Source organism: Arachis duranensis, chromosome 6, assembly GCF_000817695.3.
Source record: "Arachis duranensis cultivar V14167 chromosome 6, aradu.V14167.gnm2.J7QH, whole genome shotgun sequence".
Classification (NCBI taxonomy): domain Eukaryota; kingdom Viridiplantae; phylum Streptophyta; class Magnoliopsida; order Fabales; family Fabaceae; genus Arachis; species Arachis duranensis.
Window position 1 is genome coordinate 5347646 of NC_029777.3, and position 11385 is coordinate 5359030.

Here is an 11385-nt window from a genome sequence, read left to right on the forward strand (position 1 = left end):
TAATTTAATCAATAAAAGAATAATTTATTAAAGGGTATTTTAATAAAAAAATTTAATGATAAAAAATAAAATTTTTGTTAATGGGTATTTTTTAAAAAATAATTTATTTTTTCTTAAAAAATGGATAAAGTTAACATTAATTAACACAAAAAATTTAAAATGGATTAAAGATGATGTTTTTTAAAAGTTAAAAGGAAAATGAATGTACATATATAAAATAGAGAGAAGAAGAGTGTTATTTTAATATGAGGAGTGGAATTTTTTCTTAATATTATTATGAAATACAACAAAAATGTCAAGTGTACTCAGTTTGATCATTAAATTTTCAAAATTTTTAGCAACTTAATTAATGATGTGGATGTTAGTGTAACAAGTAACTAAAGGTGCTGTTTTGATTTGTTTCCTCATCTCCGTACAACTTGCTGAATAATAATATATGACAATTTTGTCAGTATCCAACTAGGGGTAGGTGAAGCCAACTAGAAAAAAAAAAACTACTAATTAAAGAAATTTAAAATCATTTTAAAAAAATTTAAAATTTAACAAGACAAACACATCTAAAAATATTGAATAATAACTTTTGAAAATAAAAAAATATATCTAAAACTATTTAAAAAATCATCTAAAATCTATAAAATAGAACTATCTAAAAACATAAAAAAAAATCTAAAATTAGTTAAAAGAATTATCAGAAACTGGTGTCCAGCACAAATACTAGTGGGCACATTTTTTAAAATTAATTTTTTTTAAAAATTTAAAAAATCGGCTCAAATTTACTACACTCATAGTCGGCTATCTATACTTCAACGTATAAATGTGTCCAAATTTAGGTTAAACTAACGTAACATAAATAACAAGTAGCACCCCAACAAATTAAACATCAATGAACAAAAAAGTGAAAAAACTAAAGCAATAATAAATTCCTTTTAACTACAAAAGAAGATAGTAAATTATTCTTCCGGGTGAATAGCCTATGCCTACTAAAAGTGTCAAAGAAGGAAATGCTTAAGATGTCAAAATTGTTAGTAATACTAATACCATAAGTAAAAACTACACTAATAAAGAACTGCGTATAACAGTTTTCTTGAGGAAACAAGACTACTAGACGGTTTGGACTATGAACATTTTTAACATTTTATTTATAATCCTAAACCACATGTCCATGCATGTTATAATATATTGGGAAGTTACGCTGTAATCTTCCAGCAAAGTATTTTCCAAGAAATTAGTTTTGGGAGAAAATCTAGAGCTAGCTGGGGATACGGTACTCGGCAATGGAAATTGTACATATATAATCATATATTCATATATTTCTGGCTGATCTTCAATATTAAATTTTTATAATTTTATGCTCTATTCTAGAATATAGAGTCGAAAATTAAACGCTGACATTATCAACCAAATTTTGCATCGTAGATTTATTCAAGTTCAATTTCTTTGACTTTTTCATTTTACCACCATGTTGGCAAATTCCACGAGATGCAAATCCTCCAAGTACAATATTTGTATGAATTGTATCTTCTACCGTTCGTGTTACTTTATTAAATATATTTGTAGATTTTTAATTAGTAAAATTTATTAGTATTTTTATCAGTATTTTTTAAAATTACGTATATACAGTTCACTTTATCCAGACAGTATAAATTATGTATGGTACAAAAAATTTATAGAATTAAACTATTTTTATAAAGAAAAAAGTTGTAAGTTGACAAATCAAAAGTCTTCATCTAAAAAAACCAAAGTTTCTGTAAATAAAAAATCAAATAATAACATTTTTAGTTATTATTTTTATATAAAAAAGTCTAATTTTTTATTAATAATTAATTTTAGTATTTGTTATTCAAAAATTTAAAATAATTTAACGTGTATACTTTTCATTTAATTAGGTGTTAAGTGTGTTGCACAAATAGAAATAATTAATTTTTATATTTGTTATTTAAAAATAATATTTTTTCTCTCGTGTATATAAAAATATAATTAGATATTAGCATAAAAAAATATATTGATAGTTATAAAATTAACTCAAAATTAATTTTTTTAAACAATTGAATTTTGATTCTAACTTTTAATTATAACATTAGTATTCTCTCCAAATTATATGTAATAAATATTGGAAAGAAGAGAAATAAAAATATAAATTAAAAAGATAAGTGGTGAAAATTTAAAACTAAATAAAAAATTTAAAAAATATGTATATAATACTAATAATATTTTTTATTTGAATTATATTACTTTGTTTATTTTGTTTTCTGTAGAGCAGAAAAGTAGAAGAAATAGAGAATGAGAGAAAAGAAAGAGAAAGATAAAGATGAAGATGAAAAATAAAAGTGAGAGTTTGTTAATTTTGGAAGAAAAAATTTTATTTTAATTGTAATAAAAAATATCGGATGACATATTTTGATTTGTCAAATTATTAATATAAAATATAAATTATATATAGAGTGAAAATGGTAGAGAGAAATAGAAAAATGGAGAAAGGTAGATGAGAGAATTTAGAAAAGGAGTTTATTAATTTTGGAGAAAAATATTTTCTCTCAATTTAATAAGAGAGTGCTATGTGACATATTTGGTTATTAAATTAGATAATAATATATGATACATAATATAGGTATCTTTCAATTTCAATTTCAATATTTCAATTTTAATTTTAATGCAATTAAAAAATATTATATTGTACATTTTGATTGTCAAATTCATAATTAGTCATTAATAATGATATATAAAAGAGATAATGTGGTTGAAGAAATGAGAGAGAAAGAGAAAGGAAGAGGGAAGATATTTTGGAAGAAAAAATTTGATTTCAATTGCAATGAGAGAGTGACACGTGACACATTTTGATTGTAAAATTAGTAAGGATGAGGGAAAAATTCTTTAATTTTGGAGGAAAATATTTGATTTCAATTACAATGAGAGAGTGACATGTGACAAATATTGGTTATAAAATTAGTAGAGGAGAGAATTCCTTAATTTTATAAGAAAATATTTGATTTCAATTACAATGATAGAATAACATGTGATATATTTTAGTTATAAAATTAGTAAGAATGATAAGAGAATTCCTAATTTAAAAAAAAGATTTAATTTCAATAGTAATAAAAAAGTAACATGAGTCATATTTTTATTGTAAAATTAATAATATATAATAGATTTTATAGGAAAATCAATTACTAAAGCCATAATGCATTTTGGAAAATCAGAATGTTATTTGATCAATTTATGTTTCATAGAAGATGGTTAGAAATTTTGTGAGGAACCCAAACCGTGGATAATAAAATGTTAGAAACAAAAACGTTTACTTTATTTTGTGTGATAAGTGGTGAATGTTGAGAATTCTAACGCGTTATTTTTCGTAGTTCGCCACGAACTTGAAAACGCGTGTCCGCTTCCATAGGGGGAAAAGACAGAAAAAGAAACCAAAAAAGTGTATGCATGTTTTCTTGAATATCCATGTCAAGTGGTATCGCCCACAACAATCATTGTCCTTGTCTTGTTATTCTAACTCTACTTCTTAACTCGACAAATCACAATCGCCACTACTCTTTTTTCATTTTTATATCTTTTTCTCCCATTAAAGACGCGTTTAGTTAGTTAGTTAGTTACTAGGAGTGGTAAGTGGTAACAACTTCTCTTGATGAGGTTTATTTATTTAATTAATTGGGATTCCTTGTATGACTAACTAGTACTATTTATTAATCAAGTGATAATTTCACTTGTTAAGGTGGTATTTTCTGTGAATTTTGAGCGCAAAAATGCACTTGACTTTTCAGGATTAACGTGTTGTACTGGTGAACTGCACATGACGTGAAAATGTAGCTTCCTCGTATCTTCGTTAGCTCCTAGATTCATGTTGGTCAATGTCCCCTTTTGTTTCTTATTCTTATATATACCCAGTTACCCCTGTTTTTTTAGCTCTTACACTTTGGCTGAATCTTTCTGATTTCTGTTGTTGTTTATTTACAATTTTAATTTGGATGGTATCAAATAGGAAATTTCCCCAGGAGCAGGAAGAAGGAAATGGTGCTAAAATTCCAATTCAGAAATCAAAATGGGGAACCGCTGATCATACAAAACAACCATCAATTAGGTATTCAACATCAACTATTTATTTCTGGTAATTAAGGGTGTGACACTGTGACTAAGCTCTAAATTTGGTTTGTGCAGTGGCCTTAGAAATGTGATCAATGGCCATAATTCCTACGTGGAAACCTTCCTCCGAAGAGTGGTATTAAGAAATCAATGAATCCATTATTTTCTCTATCTCATTTCTTTGCTTTCAATTTTCTTACAGCTTGTTTTAATTTCCTCAAATAGGTGCGAGAGGAGGTGGAACGTATAATTCAGGAACATCACCTATCTCCAAGGTTTGTTTGGACTATAAAACATGAATAGATTGTGTTAACTGTTAAAATTTATTAACATATAGTTTAATATTCTGTTTTGGTGCAGAGGAACCGTGAATCATAATCTGGCAGGCACATCTAGAGCCAAACCTTTTCAGCTGTGTTTTATCAACAAGTTGCCTGATACAATTTTCACACTCTCTAATATAATAGCAGAGGATGAATCACCCCTTCAAATTGCTCTATTTGATGTTACATCTCAGACTATAGTCAGTGAAGGTCCCTTATCCTCCATCAGGATAGAGATTTGTGTCCTCGATGGCGAGTTTGGTTCGAATTGCAGTGAGGATTGGACTCAAGGGGAGTTCAATGGCAGTATCTTACGCCAAAGGGATGGTAAAGGTCCATTGTTAACTGGAGATAGGTTTATTACTCTCAAGAATGGGATTGGTTCTGTCTCTAAACTTACCTTAACTGATAATTCAAGATGGTTGAGAAGCAGAAAGTTCAGATTAGGAGCCAAAGTTGTTGAACCAACTTCCTCTGGAGCAAGCATAAAGGAAGGTTCAAGTGAACCTTTCGTCGTCAAAGATAATCGCGGAGAATGTGAGTCTTAAAACCGAACAATTATTTCATCTGTGATCATTGTGCACAAACTGACATGTGATATTGTGATGTCTTTTGTTGTAGCTTACAAGAAACACCACCCTCCATACTTGAATGATAATATATGGCGTTTGGAGAAAATTGCAAAGGATGGAAAAATCCACAAGCGGCTCTCTTCCCATGGAATTCACACTGTTAAGGATCTCCTGCAGCTATACACAACCGACCCATCTTCATTATATGTGGTAATAAATCTTGTTTCTTTTTATTTTCTTATGACTATGGAATGTCATAAAATACTAATGAATTTTTCATTGAGGTGCAGAAGTGTGGCAGCATTCCAATTAAGTCATGGACAGCAATTATGAACCATGCCAAGACTTGTGTGATAAATGATCACAAGCTCTATAGCTATCGCGCGACACAACAACCTTTAGTCCTGCTATTCAATTCCATCTACATCCTTGTAGGAGTATTCGACGGGCAAAATTATTGTTCACCTGATGCACTCACTCCAAAGGAGAAGGTATGCATTTAGATTCTATTCTGAATTGTCTGCTACATATAATTTTAAAGAACATTTTTTCTGGGGCAGAAATGATTAAGTCAATCCTTCATTTGCAGAATTTGGTGGAAACCATGAAGCAGCAAGCATACAAGAATGTTAATAATTTGAAATCAGTTGATGACACTTCTTCATTGAGCTGCTTCACACCAGTGGCATGTCCAAGAACAGGTCAATCTGATGTTCCAGACCAAGTCATGGCAGGTCAAGAAGAAACATGGCTAGATTCTACACAACCCTGCACCTCTTCTTCATTTATTGATGAGGAAGTGCCAAGTTACCAAGTTTATGAAGATCCACTGCCTGAAACATGTGAAATGCTGCAGAACGGTTATACAGGAGGTGAATTCTTCTCTGGAATGTTCGCTGAAGGGAATAGTTGGCAACTTAATGGATTGTCACATATTCCAGTTGTGCAAGGTGGTTATTCAGCTGATAATTGCAGTTCAGAGATTCAATTCACAAATGATTGTTCTTGTTCACCTTACACAGCACAATGGGGGGACCAAAATGGCTATTTATTTGGTTCTTCTGATGAAGCAGAATTTACAAGTCATTCTACTTTTCTGAATTCCAGTGGGGATATATCAAACAGTGGGAAAACTAAAGCAGTGTGGTTTAAAATTGGGAATGCTATCAAATGGGTCATATCAGTTAAAAAATATGCAGCTGCCAGAAAGAATGCAGAGCTGTATTACTGTGACTTTAAGTATTAGATTCCTAGTTTGGTTTCTAGGTAGAATATGTGTAAAAATGTCTAGGATATAAGTTCCCTAGATATGCTTAGTCTTAGTCTTGAATCTTTAATTTCTTCAACTTCAACTGCAATGAATATATAACCCAAAAAAAAAAAAAAAGAAAGCAGAGAAGTGACCTGTAAGATGTGGTCCTCCTGTACATTAAGATTGTCCATGGTCAATTTAATAATCATTCTGTTGCTACTCCTGTAAATATTGAACACAGATTAATTTTAGATTTGCTTTTTACTTATTCAAAATAAGCCTTATTTGCTCTACTTCTATTGCCATTCAAGTCAAATGATTATAGAACTTAATTAATTGCTAGAAGTTTCTAACTACTCTCCACAAATAGAACTTTCCATGTTAGTAACTAACATTACTCTTCAATTTAAGAAGTGGAGCTGGCAGTGCAGGGTTAGTATATGCTGTAAAAAAACCTGCAGCTTAAGACTCTTGAACCTTGACTTTAAGAACTCTCAGCCATTGATTCCTTTAAACTTTGAAGCATGCATTTTCCTCCCATCTTCCTACTCTTCCTTCCCATGGAAAGAGTATGATTAGTGAACCAAATGGCAGAAAGAAGGCATGTCACAGGAAGGTGCAAACATTTGGATACTCTAGTTTACCAGAGTCCAATTTAATTAAAAGATAATTACTACACTAAAGTAATTGCACATATTTAGTTGTGTGACTCCAATCACTTATACATAATACAAGCTTAACTCAATTGTATTAGTTAATCTCCCACCATCTTATTTTACTACTATCCTCTCTTTACTGAATTCAAAGAGAGTTGCAAATCTTTGTTTGGGATGAACCTGAATCATACAAAAAAAGGGGAGACTTAATAATAATAATCTAATATCTAGTTTTAATCTTGTAAAGATTATATTTTTGTTCCATATATATATTAAAAGAATAGGATAAACATTGTTTCTCTTTTCTTTTCTTAAGCATCACAAACCTTCGCCGATTATAGATTAGCCACAAAACAGAAAGGAAGATTCTTGGTAATTAACAAGAACACTTTTCCAAGAAGTTTCAGAAGACTAAATTTTTCTATGATATTAAATGTTTACAAAGACAGAAACGTGATTAGCTTTGCCTCCGGTTCCAATTTCTATCCTTAACTTTCAAAAGGAACACCGGCATGGCTCAGTTACGCGGGGTTATGGAAATTTTGTTCCCCACACTATTAGATCACCATTCCTTTTTTGAGTTATTAATTAAAGTGTTTAATTTTGATATATGACAAGTTATTTTGGTAATAAAATTCAATTAAGTTGGCCCAATAGTTTTGATAACTAGAAATTTTAGTTGGTAAAAAAGAAAGAAAAGAAGGAGAGACATAAGAAAAATACAAAGATTTTGTTACAAAAATAACTTGTTCAATTAGTAATTTTCATTTTTCATATACTGAAATTTTTTATACAATTATTTAATTATATTTATTTTTTAAGACGATCATTCATGTTATTTATGTAAAAATAATTATTTTTATTCACGTCACCAATAAAATAAATATACATAACCAAACTAAAATTTTCTCAATCTGCCAAAATTTGTATCCTTTTGGATACTTGGCCATCAAGCATTCTCCTCCATAGGTACCAACGCGGTATTTCAAAATCATTAAATTTCCAGAGATTTTACTAATATTAATATAAAAATAAGTGATGATCCTGTGTAGTGATGGTGCAGGTTCATGAAATCTTATATACATATAATACATTAATGGAAACATTTAATAATTCTTTGATATGAATAAAAAATGGTATAATGCTTTAGTAAGCTATTTTATAGTGTATCTGCATTACAATTACTATTTTTATTTTTACTTTTATTTTTTATATCTCTTGACTTTAGGAGTTGACGCGGGAGAGATAGATGAGAAAATGAGGACTCTTCCCACATTCACAATTCACATATATAAAAGCAAGTGAAAATGAAAGTAATGTTGCGTGATTATCACAATTTGGAGTTTCTGGATTTGAGCTTGAATCTTTCTTGTTCTAACTAGTTCTGAAACCAAGACTAGTTGAGTGAAATTGTCTACTACTACAAGTGTAGAACTTGCGAGAATCACTTTGACCAAGAAAAACGCTCTTCACACAGAACTTGCGTTTAGAAAGAATCATTGAATGGCACCAAACAAGAGAGGATCATCAAGCGATGAGGGTAATGATGAGAGAGACCTTCAGCTCCCTCTTTGTAAACGAAAAGCAGCACTACCAGACACTCGGTACCTCTCTTCTCTTGATTCACCTTTTCTTTTATGCACTTTACAGTTTACACCTCTTAACGTCTTTGCCCTTTTTCCTTGCTTACTAGTATTTCTGCTTCCGGTAGTGGTTCCACCAACATGGCGTTGATGTTGGAACCTGTAATTCGGAAAGTGGTGAGTATTTAATCTATTATCTGTTTATAGCTGAAGTGAGTTGGTTGGTTGTTTGTTTATTTCCATGTTGAGAAACTTAACCTTAAGTTTTTGGAAGGAAAAAAAAGTGTTATTGATTGTTCTTTTTTCTCTTAAACCAGTTACAGGAGATGATGCCACCTATGCTAGAACAGGTGATGCCACGTATGTTAGAACAGGTGATTCCACCTATACTGCAGCGTTACCTACCTTCCCCATGGTATGTTTCCATTTTAACTATGTTTTTGTGTACATATATCTCGTTGGATTAAGAGCTTATCACTAAGATAAAAGTTATGATAAGTGAAATCCTTTATGCTGGATTTAGTTATGAGAAAATATAAGAAAATAAAATGCTGGATTTAATTAAAAATATTATTTTTGTGATTCAAACTTAGTGATGGATTATCGGTGAGGGGGCAGATTAGTCCAGCAGCTGGTAGAGGCAGATCATTGCAGTTATGTCTGATGAAAGGGTTGCCTGCAACCATTTTCACACAGATCAACATCACAGCAGAGGACAGTTCCCCGCTCCAGGTTGCGTTGTGTGATGCCACGATTCAGAACAGCAAGGTAACAAAGGGAGATGGTCCCTCCTTGAAGGTCCAGCTGTGTGTCCTGAAGGCTGATTTTGAAAGTGAGGATTGGACTGCTGAGGAATTCAATAAAAACATAGAAAGTCCAAGAGAAGGAAAAGGACCATTACTCAAGGGAGACACGGTTATTACCATGGAAAATGGAGTTGGCTTCTTCAAGAATGTTGAGTTTACTGATAACTCTTGCTGGACAAGAAGCGGCAAGTTCCGGCTTGGAATTAAGGTACTGTCATCGAATTCAGACATCAAGGAAGCAAGAAGCGAGCGTATAAGGGTGAAGGATAAGCGAGGAGTGGGTGAGTAAGTCTTTTTTATTCTTTTTCATGTCATATTTGGTGTCTTCTGATCTTTTACTTGTAATATATGTCAGCAAATGAGAAACCGGATCGTCCTTCATTGGATGACAAGGTGAGTTGTCTGCATAAGATAGCGAAAAATGGTCCGATCCGCAAGCAGTTGTCCTCCAATGGAATCAAAACTGTGAAGGATCTGTTGCGCTTGCTCACAACTGACCAAGCTTCACTAAAACAGGTATAGATTTGCAATTTGTTATATCTTATATGTACATGTATATGCTAATCTGACGTTTCTGCTTGTGGAATTAGAAAACCGGCAACATTCCGGGGAAGTCATGGGAGAAGATTATTGAGCATGCCAAGTCTTGTGCCATAGATAATGATGAGCGCTACATCTATCAATATTTCACAGGAACAGCAGAGCAACCAATAGCAGCATCCCTTGTCTTAAATTGCATCTATGAGCCTGTGGCGATTTCATTTGATGGCCAAAACTTTTGCAGCCTAGAGTCTTTGAATTCGGAAGGCAAGGTTTGTATTTATGCGGCTTGTTCATATGAGTATGAACGAGAACACTTGCCACGGTTTCAATATCAGATCATAATTATATAGTGCCTAATTTGATGAAAAGACTTGTGCATGTGAATGGCAGCGTTGGGTGGAAACTGTAAAGCGGCAAGCATACAAGAACTTGAAGGATTTGAAGCCATTTGGCGCAAGTTCAGCGGGTCAATCTCTGGAAAACTTCGATTTCCCAGTTTCTCATCAGCAAGGTATTGCATAAATATACACAGCTATTAATATTAATTAATGTATGTTGTTGATAATTATGTGAATGTGCAGGGCAAGCACAAATGGTTCAAGCATCGGCATCGACAGCATCAGGCGCACAGAGTGTTAACGAGCAAGTAGGGTGTTCCAGTCAACATCAGGTGGGACGGGAAGAGTTCGTTGGCGATAGCGGATGGAGCAACATCAACATGGTTGATCCGTTTCCAAATTACTCGGACCCAGTTTACCCCTTTTACTATGTTGCAGGTGATTATGGGGCAACATCATCCAACGATTCATTCCCTGTCTTTGATATGCATTGGTCAAGCAAAGGTGGGTGCAACACTGTGTGGGCTAAAATCCGAACTGCTGTCATTCGTAATGTTCTTAAATGGACCATTCTCTATGCCGCCAAAAGGAAGCCCAAGCTTCTTGTTCCCTATCAGTAATGCTAGAAAGTAGAAACTCATCTCAAATTGATCAGTTATTCATTATTCAATTTCTTTATTTCTTTATTTGTTGGATTCTGTATGTATGTATCAAGCTGTAACGTAAATAATCATCCCTCAGTTAATGTAATTAATGTTCTACTTATTATTCTATCTAGTTCCAAGTTCAATTCAATATTGCTTCGCATTTTAGATATACAATTGAATGGAGAAAATAAAATGAAATAATGTTGTCTAAACTACATTGTATTATTATTTGCAATGCCTCACGTGGTATGGTAGAAGACAAGATTCCCCACCACCATTCCTCCGCACCGAAACAGACAAAATAATAATGATAACAATTGAAATAGCTGTACTGCCATTAATTTATGTTCAAGTGATAAGTCCGTTAATAGTCTCATGGCCACTTCTCGTTCTCCTTCTTATTTCTTAGGCTTACAATTCCAACAACAAACAACACAACTCATCTAAGTAAGTAGAAATACAGATCCGAGTTGAATGCGAAGAAAATGATGTATGTATGAGCCAATAGAGGACTTCTGGTCTCAAAATCAATAATAGCTTCAGCTCAGGTCAGTTGTGTCCCTCCTCCTCCAATTCACA

General features: G+C 32.2%; 2 protein-coding genes across 5 annotated transcripts; both read left to right on the forward strand.

Annotated features, from left to right (window-relative positions):
- Positions 1-3792: 3792 nt before the first annotated feature.
- On the forward strand, positions 3793-6384 carry LOC107492167 (calmodulin-binding protein 60 B). Its single transcript, XM_016113160.3, has 8 exons — positions 3793-3809; positions 3986-4084; positions 4162-4222; positions 4312-4361; positions 4447-4946; positions 5031-5191; positions 5272-5472; positions 5571-6384. Coding segments are annotated over exons 1-8 (1731 nt in total). The 5' UTR covers positions 3793-3807; the 3' UTR covers positions 6228-6384.
- Positions 6385-8186: 1802 nt separating this feature from the next.
- Positions 8187-10954, forward strand: LOC107492169 (calmodulin-binding protein 60 B). 4 transcript variants are annotated; one of them, XM_016113162.2, is made up of 8 exons: positions 8187-8493; positions 8583-8649; positions 8790-8887; positions 9066-9559; positions 9634-9794; positions 9869-10090; positions 10212-10332; positions 10403-10954. In XM_016113162.2, the coding sequence occupies exons 1-8, from the start codon at positions 8393-8395 to the stop codon at positions 10777-10779; spliced, it is 1641 nt and encodes a 546-aa protein (XP_015968648.1). In that variant the 5' UTR covers positions 8187-8392; the 3' UTR covers positions 10780-10954. The 4 variants fall into 4 exon arrangements, with proteins under 4 accessions (XP_015968648.1, XP_052107331.1, XP_052107332.1 ...); XM_052251371.1 differs by having other exon boundaries at positions 9084-9559; XM_052251372.1 differs by lacking the exon at positions 8583-8649.
- The last annotated feature ends 431 nt before the right edge of the window (positions 10955-11385 follow it).